We start from the raw sequence: 25058 nt of genomic DNA on the forward strand, positions 1-25058 counted from the left end.
TGGCTTCCCCACTGAGACTGCCAAGAGGGGGGCCTGTTCTCTAAATTGGTGGTGGTGCATTTTGAGAGGTGGACGCTGGACCAACTACAAACCGGACTGAGAACCAGCAACAGGCCACTGCGCAGCCAGACAAACGCAACTGGAGCTGGTCGGGAATTTGTTGACGAAGCACTTGTCTGTCCACACTTTAAGTAAGGTGAAAGGCTCCTGTGAGAAATACCCGTGAAGAGGAGAAATATATTGCTGAGACGAAATACCTTGCTGAAGAGCCTCGTGCTCTTGAAAATTTTTTGAAAAAAAAAAACCCATTTCAAAATTGTCAAAATGTGTCATGTTGACACTTTCTAAATGAAAAATTCCAGTTTTCGGATTTAAAACTTTTTGTTTAGAAATGTCAGCTAATTAGACTGAAAAAGAGTTAGAAAAGGTTGAAATCAAAACAAATGTTTTGAAATTCTCAAAACGAGACATTTCAATTGACCCAAACAAATCTTTTTTCCGGTGTTTCAGTGTGTGAACATTTTCAAGACTTTGAAGTTTTGTCACAATTCAAGATGGGGAAAAATGTTCGACTCTCAAGAATATTTGAAGGACAAGAAAACAGTTTCCTGGCCAGCTCTAATCACATCAATCTTCAGCCCCTGCTTCATAGATTCATAGAGTCATAGATATTAAGGTCAGAAGGGACCATTATGATTATCTAGTCTGACCTGCACAATGCAGGCCACCAAATCTTACCCACCCACTACTGTAATAAACTTCTCACCTATGTCTGAGCTATTGAAGTCCTCAAATCATGGTTTAAAGACTTCAAGGTGCAGAGAATCCTCCAGCAAGTGACCCGTGCCCCATGCTGCAGAGGAAGGCGAAAAACCCCCAGGGCCTCTTCCAATCTGCCCTGGAGGAAAATTCCTTCCCGACCCCAAATATGGCGATCAGCTGAACCCTGAGCATGTGGGCAAGACTCACCAGCCAGACACCCAGGAAAGAATTCTCTGTAGTAACTCAGATCCCACCCCATATAACATCCCATCACAGGCCATTGGGCATATCTACCGCTAATAGTTAAAGATCATTTAATTCCCAAAATTATGCTATCCCATGATATCATCCCTTCCATAAACTTATCAAGCTTAGTCTTGAAGCCAGATAGGTTTTTTGCCTCCACTGCTCCCCTTGGAAGGCTGTTCCAGAACTTCACTCCTCTGATAGTTAGAAACCTTTGTCTAATTTCAAGTCTAAACTTCCTGATGGCCAGTTTATATCCATTTGTTCTTGTGTCCACATTGGTACTGAGCTTAAATAATTCCTCTCCCTCCCTGGTATTTATTCCTCTGATATATTTATAGAGAGCAATCATATCTTCCCTGCCTGGGGCTTGTAGTGATGTCCTAGTTTTTCAGGAGGGAGCTAGTGGAGAGGAGCTTCCTGCAGGGAGAATGCCAGGCTGCCTATCTCACCATGTGAATCACCTTCAGCCAGACGTCTTCCTCCTGCACTGTATACAGAGTCGCCTTCTCTCTGCCGTGCTGGTGAAGTGCTTGAAAGCCTACCACTGTTTAGTGTTACAAGGACGTGTACCTGCTCCAGTAATTGTGCTGCGGCCTTCCCCTCCACTTCTCTCTCTCGTCCATATCATAACCCAGGTGCTCGGTATAGCTGGGTGACAGCCCAACCGAGGTGGCACTTGAGTGGCACTCCAGATACCAAGCTCAAGTGCCTGGGATGGCATGACAGTTCAATTTACAGCGAGCCAGCTCCAGCAGCCTGCTAGGATTGGGAGCTCTGCAGCTTGAGTCTCCTTTGTTACTCCAGATCAGTCATCCCTGCAGAAAGGCAGGGACAGCAGAGAGGGGAGATTGGGAGGGGGAAGATGGGACCTCCTACAGCTCCAGTGCAGCCCGTTTTGTGTGGCTTTCCTTCTTCTCTCCGGTGGTTAGCGACCCATGTAGGTGGGGGTGACTGTGCTGCACAACGGAACGTGTTCAGCTCATGGGGAGTTGCCTGGGCCCTTCCCAAATCCTGTCATTCTCTGGGATTAATCAGAAATAAATTACCTTGCCCACTTCGCCTGCATCCAGCAACACGGCTGTGCAGAGATCCCTGCTCAGTGCTACTGCCCCTGGGGAGGGAGCTGTCTGCATCTGAAGCTCAGACAGGGCTCGGCTTGGCAGAATTGGATGGGCTGCTTGTTTGTAACTGGGACGATTAATATTGATTTTTATTTCTGTGCGGTTTTTTTCTATTTGTAACTATGGTCGAGTTCAGGATCCTGACACAAGGAAGAAAGGAGAGCAGCAGAATACAGATCCTGGACTTCAGAAAAGCAGACTTTGACTCCCTCAGGGAACTGATGGGCAGGATCCCCTGGGAGGCTAATATGAGGGGGAAAGGAGTTGAGGTGAGCTGGCTGTATTTTAAAGAAGCCTTATTGAGGGCGCAGGAACAAACCATCCCGATGTGCAGAAAGAATAGCAAATATGGCAGGCGACCAGCTTGGTTTAACAGAGAAATCTTCAGGGAGCTTAAACACAAAAAGGAAGCTTACAAGAAGTGGAAACTTGGACAGATGACTAGGGAGGAGTATAAGAATATTGCTCGAGGAACCAGGGATGTAATCAGGAAGGCCAAAGCACAACTGGAGTTGCAGCTAGCAAGGGATGCGAAGGGTAACAAGAAGGGTTTCTACAGCTATGTTAGCAACAAGAAAGTAGTCAGAGAAAGTGTGGGACCCTTACTGAATGGGGGAGGCAACCTAGTGACAGATGATGTGGAAAAAGCTGACGTACTGAATGCTCTTTTTGCCTCGGTCTTCACGGACAAGGTCAACTCCCATACTGCTGCATTGGACAGCACCGTATGGAGAGGAGGTGAGCAGCCCTCAGTGGTGAAAGAACAGGTTAAGGACTATTTAGAAAAGCTGGAAATGCACAAGTCCCTGGGACCGGATGCAATGCATCCGAGGGTGCTGAGGGAGTTGGCTGAGGTGATTGCAGAACCACTGGCCATTATCTTTGAAAACTCATGGCGATCAGGGGAGGTCCCAAACAATTGGAAAAAGGCAAATACAGTGCCCATCTTTAAAAAAGGGAAGGAGAATCTGGGGAACTACAGACTGGTCAGCCTCACTTCAGTCCCCAGAGAAATCATGGAGCAGGTCCTCAATGAATCCATTTTGAAGCACTTGGAGGAGAGGAAGGTGATCAGGAACAATCAACATGGATTCACCAAGGGCAAGTCATGCCTGACCAACGTGACTGCCTTCTATGACGAGATAACTGGCTCTGTGGATATGGGAAAAGTGGTGGACATGATATACCTTGACTTTAGCAAAGCTTTTGATGCGGTCTCCCACAGTATCCTTGCCAGCAAGTTAAAAAAGTATGGGCTGGATGAATGGACTATAAGGTGGATAGAAAGCTGGCTAGATCGTCAGGCTCTGTCATAACCATACAGCTAAGGGTAGCATAAAATCCCTCCTTTACCTGTAAGCGGTTAAGAAGCTCAAATAACCTGGTTGGCACCTGACCAAAAGGATCAATAAGAAAAGAAGATACTTTCAAATCTGGGGGGAGGTTTTATTTGTGCTCTCTTTGTTGTACTCGCTCTGGACAGAGACAGGGACCAGGCAGGAAAAAAACATCTCCTAAAACCCTACCTGAAATAAGCATCTAAGATTACAAAAATTAAATATTACAAGTAAAGTAAAGCAAGGAAATGGGTTAGATTATCTTTTGTTTTAGCTTGCGAATTTTCTGTATGCTAAGAGGGAGATTTATTCCTGTTTTTGGAACTTTGAAGTTGAGCCTAGAGGGGAATCCTTTGTGTTTTAAATCTTTTTATTACCCTGTAAAATTACCTTCCATCCTGATTTTACAGAGGTGTTTCTTTTACCTTTTTCTTTATAATAAAGTTCTTCTTTTAAGAACCTGATTGATTTTAGTGTCCTAAAGATAAAGGGTCTGGTCTGTACTTTTATTAGTATATTATTCTCAAGCCTCCCCAGGAAAGGGGGTGAAGAGGCTTGGGGGAATATTTTGGGGAAACAGGGACTCCAAGTGGCCCTTTTCCCTGGATGTTTGTATAAATCACTTGGTGGTGGCAGCAATACTGTCCAAGGACAAAGAAAGGAATTTGTGCCTTGGGGAAGTTTTAACCTAAGCTGGTAGAAATAAGCTTAGGGGGTCTTTCATGCGGGTCCCCACATCTGTACCCCAGAGTTCAGAGTGGGGAGGGAATCCTGACAGGCTCATTGGGCAGTGATCAATGGCTCAACATCTAGTTGGTAGCCAATATCAAGCGGAGTGCCCCAGGGGTCGGTCCTGGGGCAGGTTTTGTTCAACATCTTCATTAATGATCTCGATGATGGGATGGATTGCACCCTCAGTGCAACAAGTTAAAGAAGTATAGGCTGGATGAATGGACTATAAGGTGGATAGAAAGTTGGCTAGATTGTCGGGCTCAACGGGTAGTGATCAATGGCTCCATGTCTAATTGGCAGCCAGTATCAAGTGGAGTGCCCCAAGGGTCGGTCCTGGGGCCTGTTTTGTTCAATATCTTCATAAATGATCTGGAGGATGGTGTGGATTGCACTCTCAGCAAGTTTGCAGATGACACTAAACTGGGAGGAGAGGTAGATATGCTGGAGGGTAGGGATAGGATACAGAGGGACCTAGACAAATTAGAGGATTGGGCCAAAAGAAATCTGATGAGGTTCAACAAGGACAAGTGCAGAGTCCTGCACTTAGGACAGAAGAATCCCATGCACCGCTACAGACTAGGGACCGAATGGCTCGGCAGCAGTTCTGCAGAAAAGGACCTAGGGGTTACAGTGGACAAGAAGCTGGATATGAGTCAACAGTGTGCCCTTGTTGCCAAGAAGGCCAATGGCATTTGGGGATGTATACGTAGGGGCATTGCCAGCAGATCGAGGGACGTGATCGTTCCCCTCTATTCGACATTGGTGAGGCCTCATCTGGAGTACTGTGTCCAGTTTTGGGCCCCGCACTACAAGAAGGACGTGGAAAAATTGGAGAGAGTCCAGCGGAGAGCAACAAAAATGATTAGGAGACTGGAACACATGACTTATGAGGAGAGGCTGAGGGAACTGGGATTGTTTAGTCTGCGGAAGAGAAGACTGAGGGGGGATTTGATAGCTGCTTTTAACTACCTGAAAGGTGGTTCCAAAGAGGATGGATCTAGACTGTTCTCAGTGGTAGCTGATGACAGAACAAGGAGTAATGGTCTCAAGTTGCAGTGGGGGAGGTTTAGGTTGGATATTAGGAAAAACTTTTTCACTAGGAGGGTGGTGAAACAATGGAATGCGTTACCTAGGGAGGTGGTGGAATCTCCTTCCTTAGCAGTTTTTAAGGTCAGGCCTGACAAAGCCCTGGCTGGGATGATTTAGTTGGGGATTGGCCTGCTTTGAGTAGGGGGTTGGACTAGATGACCTCCTGAGGTCCCTTCCAACCCTGATATTCTATGATTCTATGATTCTCAGCAAGTTCTTGGATGACACTAAGCTGGGGGGAGAGGTAGATACACTGGACGGTAGGGATAGGGTCCAGAGGGACCTAGACAAATTGGAGGATTAGGCAAAAGAAATCTAATGAGGTTCAACAAGGAGAAATGCAGAGTCCTGCACTTCAGACGGAAGAATCCCATGCACTGCTACAGGCTGGGGACCGACCGGCTAAGTGGCAGTTCTGCAGAAAAGAACTTGGGGATTATAGTGGATGAGAAGCTGGGTATGAGTCAACAGTGTGCCCTTGTTGCCAAGAAGGCTAAAGGCATATTGGGCTGCATTAGTAGGAGCATTGCCAGCAGATCGAGGGAAGTGATTATTCCTCTCTATTTGGCACAGGTGAGTCCACATCTGGAGTATTGCATCCAGTTTTTGGGACCCCCACTACAGAAAGGATGTGGACAAATTGGAGAGACTCCAGCAGAGAGCGATGAAAATGATCAGGGGACTGGGGCACATGACTTATGAGGAGAGGCTGAGGGAACTTGGATTGTTTAGTCTGCAGAAGAGAAGAGTGTGGGGGGATTTGATAGCAGCCGTCAACTACCTGAAAGGAGGTTTCAAAGAGGATGGAGCTCGGCTGTTCTCAGTGGTGGCAGATGACAGAACAAGGAGCAATGGTCTCAAGTTGCAGTGGGGGAGGTCTAGGTTGGATATTAGGAAAAACTATTTCACTAGGAGGGTGGTGAAGCACTGGAATAGGTTACCTAGGGAGATGGTGGAATCTCCACCCTTAGAGGTTTTTAAGGCCCAGCTTGAGAAAGCCCTGGCTGGGATGATTTAGTTGGGGTTGGTCCTGCTTTGAGCAGGGGGTTGGACTAGCTGACCTCCTGAGGTCTCTTCCAACCCTAATTTTCTATGATTCTATTTTAATTTTCACAGATGTGGGAAATTCAGGGAGGAGTTAGGGCAATGCTGACAGCAGGGCTCAAGACACCCACACGCTGGGAGGTGGTGGCGGGGGTTGGGGGTGGGGGGTGGGCTGTCGGCCTGGCACAGCTAAGGCTGGTGGTGTGGGGGAGGCTGCGCTTGCCAGTTGTTCTCAATGGATATTCTTCTTCTTCAATTTCGATGTGTCAGGTGAAATTGACGTTTACCAGTAATGTGTTTACTTTATTGTCTCCAACTTGTATGACCCACTGGATCATTCCTCAGCCGATGCGTCTCCGTTAACACTGCCCCTCCGCCCCCCAAATGCTATGCAGAACAAGTAGCGTCCACAGGAAGGTGTGACAGGTTGGAGGGGAGAGGAGGCAGAACCCTTCCCTGCTTTAGGCACTTGGAGACACAGTCCTTGGTGGATTAAACTAGACCTGGCGGGTGTGAATCCAATTGAACAAAGCATCCCCAGTTGACCAATCCAAGTCCTCCTGGCTGCCTGCCCTGCCATCTCCACCTGCTGCTCCCTATCCCCATCCCCCATAGCTACCTCCAGCATTCTCTGGCCATGCCTTCCATGCTCATAGGTCCAACCTTGGTGGATCCATGGACCCTCTTCCAGATTATGGCTGGATCCTCCTCTATCCACCCCTGCATATACTCTGGCTTATCTACCCATGCTCATCACCATGATATTGCAGCAGCTGGGCCCTAACGGGCTGAGAAATCGGTTATCGGAGAGGCTTTTAAACCATGTACCCTACAACCAAACTAGGCTGGCTGTTACAGAACTCACCAGTTTCACTTTCTCCCATCACAGTCCGACCATAGCTACGTGAGTTCTTAGTACATATGTTTCTTAGGAACCCATTGATGTAGTATCCAAGCCCATCAGAAATGCATGTAGTAGAGAATCCTGGTAAGTGAAATGGCCAAGTCCTTACCGAGTCTTTACTCAGTTTTCACTTGGCCCTTATGCAGCCAACCACTTACTTCTGACCTCAAGCAAAGGCCAGGTAAAACTGGAGGAAAAGCTGACCTTGTGGAACAGCTCAGAAATTTCCCACCATTGCAGCTAGCTCCGGTACGGCTTAAACAAAAGCAGGGCTGGCTCGTATGACTGTGCACTTCTGATCCATGCTGGGTGGAGTGTATCAGTCCTGTCAGTGTGCACCTCACGCACTCTTTGCCAAAGGAAAGAAATGACTCTCCTCCCTTCTGCATGCTCCCCGCCCCCTTAGGAGAAAGAGCTTTACAATTAATTATTTCTTTAAAGAAAACCATGCAAAATCAGTCAGGGTAATAAACCTGGCCCCTTGGCTTATGCCTGTGGCAGAGGACAATGCACTGTGCACTGGGCACATAAACCCTGTTTTATGGGACTGGTTTCATGAGGCTGCAGAATTACAGCAGCGCCCTGGCATGCTGTCACTGTCTGCCCCCCAGTCACTCATTAACTCATCAAGGGAGAAGAGACCAACTCTGGGCAGCCCTTAGCACTGAACTCTTCCAGGGAGCCCTGGGCTTGGCTAGGCCGTGGAGCTAATCAGGATTTTTTTGTTTTCATCATTGCTGGTTTGGGATCGTGCTCATTAATAATCGTTTTAGCATCTGAACAGCCTGTAACGAATCCATGTGCTGCAGACAGCAAAGGCAATTACAGAAATAACATAATTAGAGTTATGCAATAGCATTCCGAATGCTGCACGCTGAGAAGGAAGAAGCATACAACAGGGAGTTCGGTATCTGACAGACCTGGCACTGGTAGATCAGAGAAGGTCTGGAGAAAAGCTTGGTAACGAACTAGCAGAAAACTGGAGCAATTCAAGCCCACGAAGTTGTTTCATCTGTTGAATCATATTCAGATGGACTAAGGGGTTGTTTTGGTCTGCTGGTAGGCATCACAGCTGCTTAAGTTTATGTATTGGCTCTCTCAGCTGGGTACCCCCACAAGCCTCTGTTACACCAAATTGGTCTGACTGCAAAGAGAGCCTAGGTTCAAGGCAAGAATCTCAGCTTCTAATTGGAATATGAAATATTTAATCTTATAGTTGAACAGATGGCCCTGACTCCAAATGAAGCTCAACTCATCTTCAGATCAAGAGATCTGCTATTAATGGCTTGTAACTGGTGTTCTACCTTTTCAGACAGCCTCTTGTACCTTGATTTTTTATGGCTTTTTCTGCTCCTTATCCTCTCAGAGGAGAACTGGTGGGGCTATTGTGCCAAAGGATAGTAAGCCTTCAGCCAGCCTTGCTGTAAGGACAGCTAATCCTACAGTGAATGCCCCGACCTCCTCTAGGCAGGAGAAAGGAACTAACATCTGCTCGTTAAAGACCCTTTGTGGGCCATATATTGTACACTTGCAAATACAGTCTGGCCCCCCTTTCCACTGTTCCATCTCAGCTGCCTGCCCATGCTCCCATCTCCACTGCTCCCCCAGCATCTCTGTAAGCTCCCTGCTCTGCCCAGCCCACACACACTTCCTGCAGGCATCCTACAGTCCAGAGCCAATGAGCATTTGAGGAGGTCTGCAAAAGGGAAGAAGTGGGGCTAGGAAGGACAGGACAAGCAACACAGGGATGCACCCTCTTCCAGCCTGCCGCTGAATAAATGAACCAAGAGATTTAATTTTAAGCGGCTCCCACTCTCTGTTCTCATGTTGGGATCTGTGATGAAAAGATTAGTAATTTCTAACTGGTGAGCATCACTTCCTTAAAGTAGATCTCAGCTCATCTGAATAACTCCAGCCTTCTGCTGGACGCAGCACGGCCTAGTGGGTATAGCACTGGACTGGAACTTAGGAGAAATAGGTTCTAGTCCCTGTTCTGCCGCTGGCCTGCTTGTTGATCTTTAGTAAGTCACTTCCCCACTCCATGCCTCAGTTTCCCCATCTGTAACAATGGGAATAATGATACTGATCTCGTTTGAGATCTACAGGTAATAAGAGCTGGTTATTATTATTATTTCTATTGACAAGCCCCCTCCCTAGTGATCAGTTTCATTTTGAGCCCCCTCCGTGCCGGGGCAAGGGCTAGAAACTCACTGTTGTTTAAAATGCAAGCTGAAATTTCCAGCAGTCCTTTGATCTCTCTTCTGAACTCCTTGGAGTTGGTGAACCACCCTGATGTTACTATTTAAAGTCTCAATAATTTTTATAATTAGAGTTTACTCAGCGAATAAGTTTTTGTTGCACTAGTCAGTCCATTTCATAACTAGCTCTCTTTTCTGGCTGTAAAATGGCCAGACGAGGTTAGCCAGCTTTTCAAACTCTGTTGAATACCTGGATTTTAGGGTATCATAATTCAGGAACCCCTTGTCCAAGTCACTTCAAACATGGCAGAAAAATTGTCTCCTGGCCCCAGACTCAATCCTCCAATGTTGAGACTTGTATTTCTTTGACGGCAGAATTTGGAAGGGGTAAGAGCATGTCTAAAATAAAGCTCATCAGTTTCACTTCACCATATACTCAGAGTAGTTACTGCTACTGCACAGTAAGGGCCTGAGGAGGCGCATCAGGGCTTTCCAGGGGTGAGAGGGAAGCACTTGATCTTTTCTTTGTGCCACCGCGTGTATCTTAAATGCTTAATGCAATGCCTGGGCGTAAGATGGAAAAGGGTCTTTTGTCCCACTGCCCCCTTTTGGTTCCCTGCATTCCTGCCTTCACGCCACAGGCTTCTGTGTGGAAACGATTTATTGATTGGGACGAATGCAATTAAGCCGTGTTAATGAAGTTCAAACAAGTGTTATCATAAATTTGGCAGCGTGGAGAGAAACGAAAGGTCATCCACAGCCCTTTGTCATATTTCCTGCGCACTAGTGAATGCTAATGAGCCGGTTCCAGTCAGAACACACTCCCCTTCTCGGTGCTCTGGGATTACATTAAGTGTTCCCAAATCCCCAGGATTTCTAGGCTCAAAGGGGCAACATCGGCACTGAAGCAAACTTGAAAAGGTTCTGATCTCAGCTCCACTGATGTAAATCCAGGGTGACTCCAGTGATGCCTAAGGCATTACACCAGCGTAGGTGAGATCGGCAACAGGCCCACTCTCTCCTCTGCCCTTCTCCCTCTGTCCAGCTGCAGATAAAGGAAGAGCTCCAATCAGATGACAGCGGCACATCTTGGGTCTTGAAAAGCTACCTGTCACTCTAGAACCACAGGTTGAGTATTGCCGATTCACACACACACACACAAATGGACCTGGTTGTCTTTTCCTGTGTTCTCCGTCTCTTTCTCCTGCCCTTCCTACCTTCACCTTTTGTGCCAGAGATGCCCAAGCTCTGGATGGCTCTAGCTAGTTTTCGCTGCATGTTTTCACCCAGAGGTGGCCTCAGGTACAGAGACTGAATCCAGAACTCAGCTCTTCCAAAACTCAGGGCTGTTCAGATCAGGGTTCTGGTTAGAGCTCAGCTCCATGTCCAGCAGCACTGAAACGTAGAATTCCATTTAAACCAAATTCCCCATGGGCCCAGAAGAGCAAGCTGGGCATATATCAGGGTCTGAACCTGCTTTTGTTCCCTTCCATCCTGCATCCACAGCCCAAGCTCTGCATGGGTAGTATTTTGCCTGGATGCTCATCCATACTCAGCACTTACTTTCACCAGGTGCTACTGGATGTTCTGCTTGAAACATGTACCATGTACTCCTGGGGGAATTCCGTGCCACTGCACATGCACATAATTCATGTGCCGTGCATACTTTCAATTGTTTCCGCAGAAAATAGCTTTTGCTAGAAAGTTGCTGCACTTCCACCTTTTGTCCACCAGAGGGCACTGTGGCACTAGACCAGAGCAGCTGCTCCTGGCCAGCCCAAGCTACCAAAGGGAAGAGAAAGAGCCTGCAGTGCCTTCTTCACAGCACCTGTCAGGCCAGGTCAGGAGACAGACACCGTGGGGCACATGGGGCTGTGTGTGTGTGTGTGTGTGTGTGTGTGTGTGTGTGTGACAGATGGGTTCATAAGGGCTAGTGCGGGAAGATAGACTGGGCTGGAGCTGAATGGGAGTGGAGGCTCAGGGTCACAGGGGGGAAGAGGGTGCAGGGCCACATGGGGATGGGGAGGGGGTGCAGGGCCACATGGGGAAATGGGGGGTGGCTGAGTGGGGGCAAAGAGACACATGGGGAAGGGGCATGCAGGGACACCTGGGGATGAGGGGAGGGGACTGGCTGCGGTGGTGCAGGGCCACATGGAGATGGGGGGAGTAGGTGTCTGAGTGGGGATGGAGGGACACATGGGGATAGGGAGTGCAAGGACACATGGGGACAGGGTGCAGGGGACTGGCTGAGGGGGTGTAGGGCCACATGGGGATGGGGGGAGTGGGTGTCTGAGTGGGATGGAGGGACACATGGGGACAAGGGAAGATGTGCCTGACTGAATGGGAAAGGCTGGGGGTCAGCCAGGGTCTGCGTGGAGGAAGCTCCCTAACAATCTCTCCCCACCCTCCGAAAAAACCTGTTCCATACTTTTCCCATCCACACCCGACAACCCTCCAAATTCACTCCCAGGCTCCTTTCCAGCAATTACTTTCCTCTCCCTCAGCTCCTCCATTACCCCTGACTTCCCCAAGCCTTTGCACTGCTTCTGAGGGATGTGGGAAATATGGTTCTGTATTGTAGTTTAAATGAATTATCACTCAGAGTTCTGTATTAATATGCCAGTAAGGAATCTATTTGTCAAAAAACAGTTCCTGCATCTTTTTTGCTGTCTGTATTGTTACAGACATACTTGCTGATGGGTATTTTGAAATAAATTACCACAATAATTTAAACTGGTGTGATTATATTGTGTTATTTTGACAAATAAAAATATGCAGAATGTTTAATTTTGGGGGGGCAGAATTTTTAATTTTTTGGTGCAGAATTCTCCCAGGAGTAACTATGGCAGCTGACCCTGCTTTGATGTCTTCTGAGCACCGGTACATACTCCAAGCAGAGACACCAGCAGCTACAAGTAGATGGCTTGGAACACAGGAGTGTCTGGGGTGGGCTAGCTAAGTTAGCATTAATTTTAGACAGATGCATACTAGGTCAGATACCTTGCTTTTGTGCTAGAGTTCCTTCAGATAGATATTGTCACCAAGCACCCATGCACAATCACTTTTAGCTCTAATGTTCCTACACAGGACAATTCATCTGATTTCACATTCCTTCTGGCAAACTCCTTAGCAATCCAGAAACTCTCTGGCTGTGACTCCAGTTATCTTAGCATTGACTCCTGCCCTGTCTTTAAAACACAACTGTCTCAGAATCATAGAATCATAGAATATCAGGGTTGGAAGGGACCTCAGGAGGTCATCTAGTCCAACCCCCTGCTCAAAGCAGGACCAATCCCCAACTAAATCATACCAGACAGGGCTTTGTCAAGTCTGATCTTAAAAACTGCTAAGGAAGGAGATTCCACCACCTCCCTAGGTAACGCATTCCAGTGCTTCACCACCCCCCTAGTGAAAAAGTTTTTCCTAATATCCAACCTAAACCTCCCCCACTGCAACTTGAGACCATTACTCCTTGTTCTGTCATTTGCTACCACTGAGAACAGTCTAGATCCATCCTCTTTGGAACCCCCTTTCAGTGATGATTCTGTCAGCAATGATGACTACTGCATTAACTGGAATAACTCCCACCCTACCTGGTTGTAAAAAAGTAGGAAGGAATTCATTAGGAGTTGCGTGCAAAACAGTCCTATCTTCCATCCTTAACACAGCCATCACCCTAGTATCTAGGCACTGCTGGTTCGCAGTTTCTCTGAGATGGAAGCAACAACCATCCCCATTCCAGGTGCGTTGTGCATCTCAGAGCTAGGCACTTGCATTTCAGAAAAGAGAAGAGGGGCAAAATTGACGTTGATATTCACAGACTCACAACCTGCTTTGGGCTTCAGCCAATACAGCAGCAAGGAACCTTGCAAAAATTTTGTACACCATTAAAAATCACCCCAGCAGCTCCTGGGTCTGTCTCAGATAAAAGCTGGTGATATTAACTAGTAGCAGGAGCTTTGTTGCACCTAATTTATGAATGCAAACTCATCCAGTTGTTCTGGGAAAGCTTCCAGGAAAGAGTAACACCTACTGCTGGGGATCATCCTTCCACACGATCCAGTTTTAATGAATGCAGTGCTGGTATAAGCCCTGGAGACTGAAGCTATCTATTTATCCAGAAAAGAGGGACAGGACTGGGACAAGCTCTCCATAGCCCCCTTCCCACCAAAGTGCCCTCACCCCACAACGTGAAGGACAGAGACGCCTCTAGGGAAGGGGAGGGACTTTGGTCACCATGACCCTTTCAATCCTTGGACCTATCAGCTGACAGCTAATGAGAGTGACAGTACAAGTTGCAATGGAGGGTGTGAGCTAGGTATCTGTCCACTGAAACCAACGTCCCATTTCACACAGACCACCGAAGAGCTACCAGATCATAACATCTTTGGGTCGCGAATGACCTGAATGCACAATCCACAAATAAATATCTCCATATCTCATTCCCAGTGCCTAGATAGAGCTTGTTCCCAAGCCCTTTACAAATAAGAAAACGTGGGCACAGTATTAGAAATAGGTCATAATTAAGCAAGGTAGCTTCTAAGTGCCCGATTGGTTGCTAAGAAACTACATTCGTAAAAAATGGAAGTCTCTAAACCGCTAAGAAAAATAATCGTCTGGACAAATCAGTAACCGACAGTAGCTGCATTCGAAAGGATTTCATTTAACTCTGACTACAGCATAGAAACCTTTAACCAGCTTTAACCTTTCGCTGATGTATCAGAATGACTAACCCACTCCATTACAAGAAATATACTATGATATAAACAGGTATATCTACAATAACAAAGAATTCATTTGAACCGGTGTGGTGTGTGATCAGCTGTAGACAACATCTATCTATCCAGCCAGCTGAATAATTGTTTAAACCTGTGCACAGTTTATATGAACTCTCTGATGTTAACCGTGGCTCCAGGTTTAGTGTTCAGCAAGCATTTTCTAGCTGTGTATTTCCAAAACCTGTCAGTAATGCCTATCAAACATGGGGATATTGGAAAACAAACTATGCATTACATTCTACAAAGCTTCCTCAAGCAAACTCCCACTGAAGTCCACAGGAGCTTTGCCAGAGCTAGTCCCTCAAGATCTAGCTCTCTATTATTAAGATGAAAAGAAAGATCTTACATTAACTGGGCACAAAGCACTGACTGACCCGTGCAGATAGGAATTGGGACAGCGCATAGTCCACTGCACAGCAGCGAGTATGCATGTGGGGGAGATTATGGTTAGGGTGTCTGGGCAATCCCCTGCTCTGTCAGATAATGCCTGGAGATCCAAAGTAGCCAGTCCCTTTGTTCTTCAGGGTTTCATCCAAAGGACCCAACACACGGTCATCTGCATGGAAATCTATTTGCCGCAGAAGGTAAACAAGGCAGCTCAGCCAGGATTTGCGCTGTTGGCTCTCCAGTGTGTAGAGATTCCAAACCCAATGCTCAGAACATGGAGCCGTCCTTCCCGGACAGGGTGGCTGGACTCAACCCTCCTCAGTCACACTATCCATCACCCTCAGTCCCCACACACCAGTTCCTCTGCAAGAGAAATTACACCTGAAAACAACCTCAGCGTATTCCTCTCACTGCCGTGTCCGTGTTTGGCATGAGGCGTATTGAGCTAAATGGCCCAGATGGATCTTTCCATCGGGTCTTAACCCAAATTAAATAGCCAAGCGCTACAGCCGTCTAGTGCAACTCCGTTACCAGCAGCAGCATGCGGGACGCCAGCCTGCAGCCTCTGCCCACAGAGCGGGCCCACATTGTACAGCTATGGCTCGTGCCAACCAGCCTCCTCAGTGTAGGACTCACCTTTCCACCCAGTTCTTGTAGCTGGGGATGTCCTTGGCATACAGAAGCTTGTTGGAAGGGGAGTCTTTGCCCAGACGGTGCTCCGAGGTTGAACAGGAGTCCATGAAGGTCTGAGCCACCACCGAGAGGCAGGCATCTGTGATGCTGTTCTTGTGGATGTCGAATACAAACTGGGGGTTTTTGATCATGTTGACCCAGAACCGTAGTGGCAAGCTGCAGGGAGGAAGGCAGAGGTGGAAGAAGATGGTTCAGAGTCAGGGTGTTGTTTCACAGGCGATCTCGCTACACTACACTAACAACTGGATTGGAGCATGTGACTGGGAGGCAGGATTTCTGGCTCTGCAACTGGTATACAATGGCTCACATTCATCCCTGATGGGACTCTACTCAAGTCAAGGGAGTGACTCCAGAGTTGGCTTTGGTACAGGGCATCCTTAGATCATTCCCAGAGGGCCAGATCTGGACACCTTTACTCACCTTGAGTAGCATCTTACTCTGCAAGGAGCCCCATTGAGATCAATGGAACTAGTTGGGCTGGCCCAACTGGCCCCTTACCCTCTCTATGGTTCCTATTAAGGTCTGTAAAATGGAGATAATACTTACCTGCCTCGCAAGGGTGTTGGGATGAGACCTGACTGCTAACCATTCCACCCTATGTGGCTAGAAGAGGTCATATACCTACAAAGCCTTAGTATTATTAATACTAGTAGGTGGGAGCAGAGTCTGGCTTTTCGGTCTCAGCAATTCCTGGGGTGGACATGGACATATAATATTATAAACTGAGGAGCTGGGATTTAGCTTCACAACTATAACTCCATGCACCAGTTGATACCATAATGGCATGTAACCACCCTGTGCCATCCTGCACAGCTGGACCCCCAGCCAGCCCCCAGTTCCTGCAGGCTGGGCACTGCACAGCTCTGCGTTTATAACTAGCAGATGAATCCCTGCTATCAGAGCCCACCCACTGGATCTCCATCTCCAGGGTTTTAGCAAGTCCAATCTGAAATGTCTGCAGGGCTGGGGCTTCCTGGAGGGAGATTATTTCACACTAACAGATCTTCACCACAGTGGGTTTATCCTAATAGCCAACCTACATTTTCCTTTCCTTAATTTTATCCCATTGCTTCTAGTTGTCCTGTTTCCATAATACCATCCTAAACAATTCACCTCTATCACGGGCATCTACACCCTGCAGACACAAGCAGTCAGTGTTAATACATCCTTCTGGGCTACTTCACCACCTGATCTTCCCCACGGACTCCTCTGGACAAAGAAACTTGTGGGCTGAACGTCAGAAAAAAGCTTCCCAAGGGAAGCTCCCGAAGCCCAGTTGCTGGAGATACTTGAAACTAGAACTGAGGAAGCACTGGGAGAGTAGGGGCCTGTGCTAGCACCTGCAATAGCAGCATGCAGGGGGAGAAGGAGCTGGGGAAGATGGCTTGGAAAAGGTCTTTTGCATCTCTAATTTCTCTGATGCTAAGCTCCAGCCAGCCACAGGTAGTGGGGACTGCTGGCTGGGAATGATGAGACCTGTGAAGTGACTTGGAGTTAATTTAATCTGATTGAGAAGAGATCATTTCTTCCTCCACCCTTCCCCCATTAAATAAACCTCCTGATCATTTAGTCTGAGTGGCGGCAATCAGCCTTAGATTAGCGCCACAGATAATGTTAATAATATGCTAATGTTTCATTAGCTGAAAGCCTCTTTGATGCATGGGGTTTCTTTTTTTATTTCAGGGCACTGTGCCGACCTGCCAGTCAGCATGGCTGGTAAAAGGAGAAAACTCATCAGCTGGGAGTCCTGTGGTTCTCCTCTGCTGTGCCTTTTATAGTCCCTCGTATTTACACAGAAGGAGGGAGGGAAAGAGTCCCCAGGGGACTCTTTCCAACAGGGAGACTCAAAGGATAAAAGCAGCAGGGATCCTTCTCTCTCGAGATCTCAGCCCCCTGTCTCTATTCCAGTACATGCAACAAGAGTGGGGAGGGGAGTGTTGTCTAGCGGTTGGAGCAGAGTCAGGCTCTACCTAGCTCTGTCCTCACTCGGTGCTCATGTGGCCCCATCATCATTTGTACACCTCAAGACCCTTAATGGGTCGATCCCCACAGCACCCCTGGGAATTACTGTGACGCCTTTCACAGAAGGAGAAACAGAGGCACAGAGACTCAGGGTATGTCTATCCTGTCATCACAGGGTGTGATCTCAGCTTGAGCAGACACCTGCACTAGCTTTCATCGAGCTCAGGCAGGTACCAGGGCAATGAAGCTGAGGCAACATGAGCTAGCTGCGTGAGTAATTACCCAGGCTCCTGGCCGGCTATACAGCCCGCACCAAACCTCGATTAAATCCAGCTCAGGTACTTCTCCTGGGGCTGCAATCACACCCCCTGAGTGCAGTAGAGAGACACCCCAAGTGATTTCCCCCAGGTGACACCAGAGCTGGGAGATGAACCCAGGTGCCCTGCAGCCCAGGCCAGTGCCTTGCCCCCAAGCCCATCTTCCCTGAACATCAGCACCCCAAACCCTTTCCCCTCCGCCTGGGACCCGGAGCTGGAGGGATCACACTTACCAGTTGCTCTTCCAGGTGTGCCGCACGTGGGGGTCGTGGATGTTGTGCTTGTCCGCCTGCTCGTCCAGGAAATCAAACATGTACTTGATGGCCAGGGGCAGGGCGCTGCCACGATGCGCCGTGCTGAAGATCGTCTCAAAGAGGTCGTCGACAAACTTCTGCAAAGTGCCCTGTGGGGTCAGGGGAGGAGGAAGAAGAGAGTGAGACACTGACCCGGGGCTCTGATGTCCTCCCTGGGAAATTTCAGTGAGACACATGAGACGGGGGCATTGCCAGGGTGGCTCAGAGGAGTGCTGCCAGACTGTTCCCTGGAGTTCACAGGTTCAGCCCTGGAAGTAGTGACTGAGAGCTGGTGCCATCTGACAGCTATACAATGGGAAATAAGCTAGAGCTTTAAAACCTGTCGTCAGGCACACGCATGACTGGGATCCCCCTCGGCCTTGGACCCGAATAGCAGCCTCAGCAAGTAGCCATGGACTAAACAGGCCAGATAAGATGCCTACGTCTCCCTTCTTAGAGCTTGTCCCTCCGGGTGAGGGCTGAGGTGCAGTGGTGGGGAACACTCAGCAGAGAAAGGGAAGGGTTTGCTCTCCTGTGTTGTTAAATGGGGCGCCCTATTGGCCCCTGGATCACAGAATGCCATGGGATTTGTGAGCAACATCAGGAACACTGCATATCGCAAAAGGATTGGGAGATTTCAAGTTTGGGATCAGATCTTCCGCAGGTGTACACTGGTGATACTCCAGTGAAGTCAACCTGCTCCAGTGTGTTGTGGGGATGGGGATGGGAGAGGTGGGCGTTTTGCATGCGAGACAGCCCGACCTGTGCGCTGAGCAACAAGTGACTGATCCTGCTCCCAACGGGATTTTGCCATCCTCTGCACTGGGAGTAGGCCCCGAAAGAGCATCCATCATGCAGTGCATAAGTGGAAACTGACTTCAATATATGCTAGTGTAGAGCTTGATGAGGTTTCCTCACGCTCCTATAGGGGAGAGATCCCAGATCACCATGCTTAGAAACCACCGTGATCACTGCCTGATCAGCAAGAACAGGACACCTAATGGGACGATCTGAATGTGAAGGGTCTGTTGGTTGAGTGGGTACATAAGAATGGCCATACGGGGTCAGACCAAAGGTCCATCCAGCCCAGTATCCTGTCTACCGACAGTGACCAATGCCAGGTGCCCCAGAGGGAGTGAACCAAACAGGTAACGATCAAGTGATCTCTCTCCTGCCATCCATCTCCACCCTCTGACAAACAGAGGCTAGGGACACCATTCCTTACCCATCCTGGCTAATAGCCATTAATGGACTTAACCTCCATGAATTTATCCAGTTCTCTTTCAAACCCTGTTATAGTCCTAGCCTTCACAATCTCCTTAGGCAAGGAGTTCCACAGGTTGACTGTGTGCTGTGTGAAGAAGAACTTCCTTTTATTTGTTTTAAACCTGCTACCCATTAATTTCATTTGGTGGCCCCTAGTTCTTATATTATGGGAGCAAGTAAATAACTTTTCCTTATTCACTTTCTCCACACCACTCATGAATTTATAGACCTCTGTCATATTCACCCTTAGTCTCCTCTTTTCCAAGCTGAAAAGTCCAAGCCTCTTTAATCTCTCCTCATATGAGACCCGTTCCAAACCCCTAATCATTTTAGTTGCCCTTCTCTGAACCTTTTCTAATGCCAGTATATCTTTTTTGAGATGAGGAGACCACATCTGTACTTAACACACCTAGCATCTTCAATGGCCCAGGGTCCTCCCCATGAGTGATGAACACCATAAAACCACACCCCACTCTTCCTATGAATTCAATCTCTGCTCGCAAGTGAAACAGCAAAGAGTAATGCAGGTCAGGATTGGTGAGCAGGCACAAGCCAGGTGTGGTGCACAGGTCTGGGATAGGAGGGGTGTGTGTGACAGAGTTCACAAAGGAGGTGCATTGATAGCTGGTGCAGTGGGTGCTGGAGGTCAGGTGGGTCAGGACTGGGAGTACGATGAGGGAAGTCGTGTTGGGTGCCTGGAAGTGGAATAGAGGTTCAGGTAGGTCACAACTGAGGTGCAGTGACCAAGCTGGTGCACGCTGCGGGGGCGCAGGCTTGGCAGTGGAAATCCGATGGCATGGCAGGTCAGGAGGAAGGGGCAGTCAAGGGGTTGGCACCGGACTGGAATGGCAAGGTGAGCTGCAGGCCAGGATTGAGATGCAACTGGCAAAGGTGGTTGTGTATGGCCTCTGCAGCATAGCGCACTCCAGCCTGTGTTCCCAGCACTCCTCTTTCGTCAGAGCTAGGACATTGCCACCTACGACATGTTAATAACTGTAACTGCTTAACAAGATCAACTCCTAAAATGACAAATTCCCCATAATGGAAACGTTCCTCCTGTCTTTGCAGACGCACGAAAAGATTTCCCTCACTGGACGTGGAGTGCCAACTTCCGCCAGGGTGGGTAGAGTTTACCCAGCACTAACAAATGCACAAAAGCTTAATTAGCAGGCTGATGTCCCTTGCTGATTCGCCATTTGATTTATTCTTTGAGAAACAAACACAGAGAGAGCTCCTGCAAAAAGGAACAAAACCCTGCAGCACATGTCTGAGCATGGGGAGGGCCCCGAGGGGAAATCTGACACAGAGGAGCTGCCCTCAGGATCAGTTTCCAGGGAGAATTGCTTCTCTAACTTGCCCAGCCAAATGCAAAGAAACCGTTCAAGGCTTTTAGAAACCGTCCAAAAGATTCCAGTTCTTAGAGGTCAGAGACTTAGCAGGGTTAAAACCATTCTAAGTTTAACTAAGTATTCCCCAGGACTGCGTTAGCAGAAATTGCACACTCTTCTCTGTCTCTCAGAGGGGCAAGATGGGGAGAGGAAATTTCTCTTATACTAAGTGCTGGGTGAAAAAATAGCCTTTCCAGTTTTCTTTGTTGCTGTGTCAAATTCTCAGCTGGCTCCCTGCCTGGCTCACAAGAGAGGGCAGATGGGACAGGCAGAATCTGGAGTTCTGTTTGTGGTCCACCAGTATCTGAGCTGACCACCAAGTATGTTCAGTGGCGGCCAGAGCCCCAGCAGGTGTAAATCAGCCTTGCTCCAAGGACTGTTGATTTACATCAGCTGGGGATCTCGCCCCATGGGGGGTGCCCCTTTATTTTTATGTTGTCGGACGCATTATGGCACCTAGATGCTATGGGGAATGGACATATCCAAAGACAGACAGAGCAATTGCATAGTCTGTGCCCATCGACAGAAGAGTAACCGGATTAGGATTTATTATTCCGTTGCTGGGGGTCAGACACCAGAGGCTGTACCACCTGGGGACTGAGCACACAGGTGGAACACCAGAGCAGGACTTAAATGTGTTGATGGAGTCCCCTGTCCAGTGGACAGACTCAGACTCTGTGTGTGTACACAACTATGGCTGTGCAGACGAATCCGCCACCACTGAATCTCTGCGGGTCAGAGCAATGGTGGACGCTACAGTGTAGAAAGGCCTCAGGCTGGCTTGCCTCTGGATTGTCCAACTCTGCTCCGAATTGGTTAGATAACATGATGGTTATAAACGCCTGAGCCCTGTCTACACTGCAGCTTCCGCCACTGCTGATGGGGCTGACCCAGGGGGGCGTGACGTGCCGGTGCCAGAGGTTCCCGCTGCAGGATATGGCAGATGTGCCAGGCGAGCCTCACTCACTGACAGTTCCTCATGTGAGCTCTGCTAAGACCGGCCCTCATCATATCCTTTATCCCCGGGCTGGTGGGCAGACTCCTGGGGCCAGAGAAGAGCACGTCCAGCGACCTCTCTAATCAGGGGCAGTGGCACAAAGCCCCTCGGTCAGTGGGGAAGTGCCCCGGTCAGTAGTGCTCTTTAGTTATTCACATCTGTGTAATGCTAACAATGCATGGACGTGCTTTAGGTACCTGCCTATCAACCAGCAGTGCTGCAAACTGCCCAGCCCTGACTCGGGGAAGGAGAGACTTTCCCCATCCTTGGCCTCTCTAATGAGACTGCCAACAAGGGGAGAATACCAAATGGGGGATAAGTGGCTTGGCAGCAGCACTGCTGGGAAGGATCTGGGAGTTGTGGTTGATCACAACCTCAACATGAGTCAACAATGCGATGCTGTTGCAAGACAAGCGCTTGCAATCTTGGGTTGCATTAAGAGAGGCACAGCATGTAAGTCACAGGAGGTGATAGTACTTCTCTGCTGGGATCTGTGTAGGCCTCAGCTGGAGAACTGTTTCCCATTGTGGTCACCAATATATAGAAAGAATGTAGAGAAACTGGAAAGGATCCAGAGGCGAGCAACAAAGATGATCAAAGGGATGGGATGCAAGCCATAAGAGCAAAGGCTGGAGGAACTGGGTATGTTTAGTTTGGAAAAGGGGAGATTAAGGGGGGACATGATCGCAGTCTTCAAATACTTGAAAGGTTGCCATAAAAAGATGGAGAAAAATTGTTCTCTCTTGCCACAGAGGGCCGGACAAGAGGTAACAGGTTCAAACTCCAGCACAGCAGATTTAGATTAAATCTCAGGAAACACTTCCTCACTGTAAGAACAGTAGGCAAATGGAACAGACTGCCAGAGGAGGTTGTGGAAGCTCCTTCGCTGGAGGGTTTCAAAAGGAGGCTGAATGGCCATCTGTCTGGGACGGCTTAGACCCAACAAATCCTGCCTTTGGCAGGGGGTCAGACTAGCTGTCTCATGCAGTCCCGTCTAACTCTAGAGTTCTATGAGTCTATGATTCTGCTGGAGATCTTTGTACTAGTAACTAGACTTAAATGCAGCCAACTCCCTTTGCCCAGGCCCGGAACACCCACCGGACATTAATGACTATTGGCCACTGCTGACCCGCGCCAGATTCCCACCAGCAATGAGGTGGCAAAAGGCTGTGTGGCCCTCTGCTGATCCCCTGAGCCAGCCTGTCACTCCCATGTTCTAGTCTATAGGTTCTTAGTCCGCTCCCATCACTGCAGTATCCGAGGGCCTTCTGGTCATGCATTGCGCAATGTGACGAACATTGGTCACGTGGTTTGTTCTCTCCTCCTCTCCACAGTGTGCCTAGTGGAGTGCTAGGGTTTGTTTTATACCCGTACCTGGTCACTGTATGTGGGTCAGAGGAGGCAGATCAAAGCAGCACGCTCTGCACGGGGAGCAGAAGGTGGGGAGGTTTGGGATGATCCTTAGTTCTTGGGGGAGTTCACTGAGCAGTCTGGGACCAGCCCCAGAAAGCTCTGTCTCCTGCACAGATGAACCTGACCCTGCTGGTGGAGAGTTCTGCTGGACCACAGGAGTGGAGCTGTCAGCTACAGTTTTCATCCCAGGGCTTTAAGCTCTTTAGGTACTCTGGGCCCAGGCTATGGAGCACCTTGAAGATAAGGCCTGAAAACCTGACCTGGACTCAAGCATCCTGTCGTGGCTGTTTCCGTCCACAAACACAGCATCCCCTTGCAGCCCCTGCCTGCTGCCCTGCCAGCAGCATTTGACGTGTCAGCAAAATCAACTTGGGTCAACAACTAAGTGCCAGCACCGCGTGACACTGAGGTGGGGCCATGAAGAAGTTTAGCATTTATGGGACAAAAGTTATAGATCTGTCAGGCAATCATCTGCCATGCAGGACTGCGCGGGACGATAGCGTGAGTGCTCGCTGCCGAGGACCAATGTGCTCCCCGCAGCCCGTCAGCCCAGGCAGATGCCTGCTGCTCCCCCTGTCAAGCCAGCATGCTCCACTGAGTGCTTCGCTCACTCCTTTGTCCATGCATCAGGCAAAATGGCTCCCCCAGCTCTCTGTGAGTAAGTGACATAACCTAAGCTGCAGAGAGGTGTACGTGTTTGTCTCAGCTTATCCCGCTGAGCTGCCCCTCCAAGATGCATGACGAAGCATCTAACTGGCTGGTACGTCTTCCAGCGCAAGCACCACCGGTGAGACAGCCTGGTGTCCGCGTGGGCCAGAGGGATGGGGTGCGGAAGTGAGTAACGTTCCCCATGGGTTTGTGGCATAACTCACAGTCCCATTTTGCCAGGCTGGCTTTGTCCTTTGAACATGTCCAGGACGTGCTCCCTAGGTTCCCCTTGACCTCTTGAATCACATGTGGTCGGCTCTACAAACAATTCAGGGTATATCCTCAAACCAATCTGCTCCTGCCCACATAATTCTGCACACACAGGGATCCCTATGCAGGAAGCCACTGTTGGTAATGCCACCTTTCCGCCCTCGTCCAGGCTCAGAGCCTGGCTGCTGTCTTTGGATGCTCCCTCTCCCACCCCAGTCTTTCACTAAACTCTTCACTCATCTCACCAGAAGCCACCCTTTCCTCACTAACCCGTTGTCTGCGCCTTCATCGCCTCCTACCTTGACTATTGTAACCTGCTTCTTCCTGGTCTCCCCTCTTCTCACCTCTCTTCAACCCAAACCATTGCTCCCAGAGCCAACTTCCTCTCCCGTCACTCGGCACATGTTATATCCCCGTCTTCTGGAATCCTCCACTGACTGGCTCCTAAATTCAAGCTCTTCTCACTTTCTACTGCGCTCTTCCCACGTACTTCCCAAGCTTCTCCCTTTACCCTCCCTTAGCTTCACACCTTCTCTCATGCTTCCCCTTACACTTGGAACAGTCTCTCCTCTCTTGCCCATGAAGAGTCCCATCTCCTCCTTCAACCCCTTTGAAGCCCTCTTCTTTGAAGTCCCAAGGTCGTTCTCCAGCATTATACCTTGGTGGCTAGCAGCCTGGTCAGGTAGATCTCGGACACCATCTTGCTGCCCCGGTCGCCCTCTTTTTGGTCTCCATGCTCATGATTCTTGACTAGATGCCACATCTTGACTCCGCTCTCCAGGTCAGGTGTGATCATGGGTGTGCGGGAGCGCAGGCTGTCCGGGCTGCCTGTGTAACGGATCATGTTTTCTGGAACACAAAGCCACAGCTTGCTCAAGAATCAATTCTCCACCTTCAAGAAGAGGTGGCCACATCAGGGGGGTGTGGGGGGTAAATGTGATTTCCCAGGGAAATACTCTGCAGTCGTGTCTGCTTTAAAAATGGAACTCTACTACCAAATCCCCCACAACGGCTGCCTTAGCTGCACCTGCAACGTTCGCACACATCTAGAAGTTCCGAGGCACCTGAGCAGATACACGGGAAAACTTTCCTGCAATGAGTTCAGTTAGCCTGGGAAAGGGTCTCCCGGGGGAAAGGGTGGGAGCCTTATCCCGCGGCACCACGACGGCCAGGCTGGACGAGACGCTAGTACATTTAGAAAAGGGGACGT

The 25058-nt window shown here is 49.0% G+C and overlaps 1 protein-coding gene across 1 annotated transcript in view; it reads right to left on the reverse strand.

The window, feature by feature from the left end:
- The window catches only part of PLXNA4 (plexin A4), a 582073-nt gene that overhangs the window by 18244 nt on the left and 538771 nt on the right, over positions 1 to 25058 (reverse strand). Inside the window, exons 27-29 of the mRNA XM_037889370.2 lie at positions 24507 to 24697; positions 17807 to 17976; positions 15238 to 15450 (exon numbers count right to left, since the gene is read on the reverse strand). Of these exons, the coding sequence (XP_037745298.1) occupies positions 15238 to 15450; positions 17807 to 17976; positions 24507 to 24697 (574 nt within the window). The remainder of the gene's footprint in view (positions 1 to 15237; positions 15451 to 17806; positions 17977 to 24506; positions 24698 to 25058) is intronic.

This window comes from Chelonia mydas, chromosome 1 (assembly GCF_015237465.2).
Source record: "Chelonia mydas isolate rCheMyd1 chromosome 1, rCheMyd1.pri.v2, whole genome shotgun sequence".
Lineage (NCBI taxonomy): Eukaryota > Metazoa > Chordata > Testudines > Cheloniidae > Chelonia > Chelonia mydas.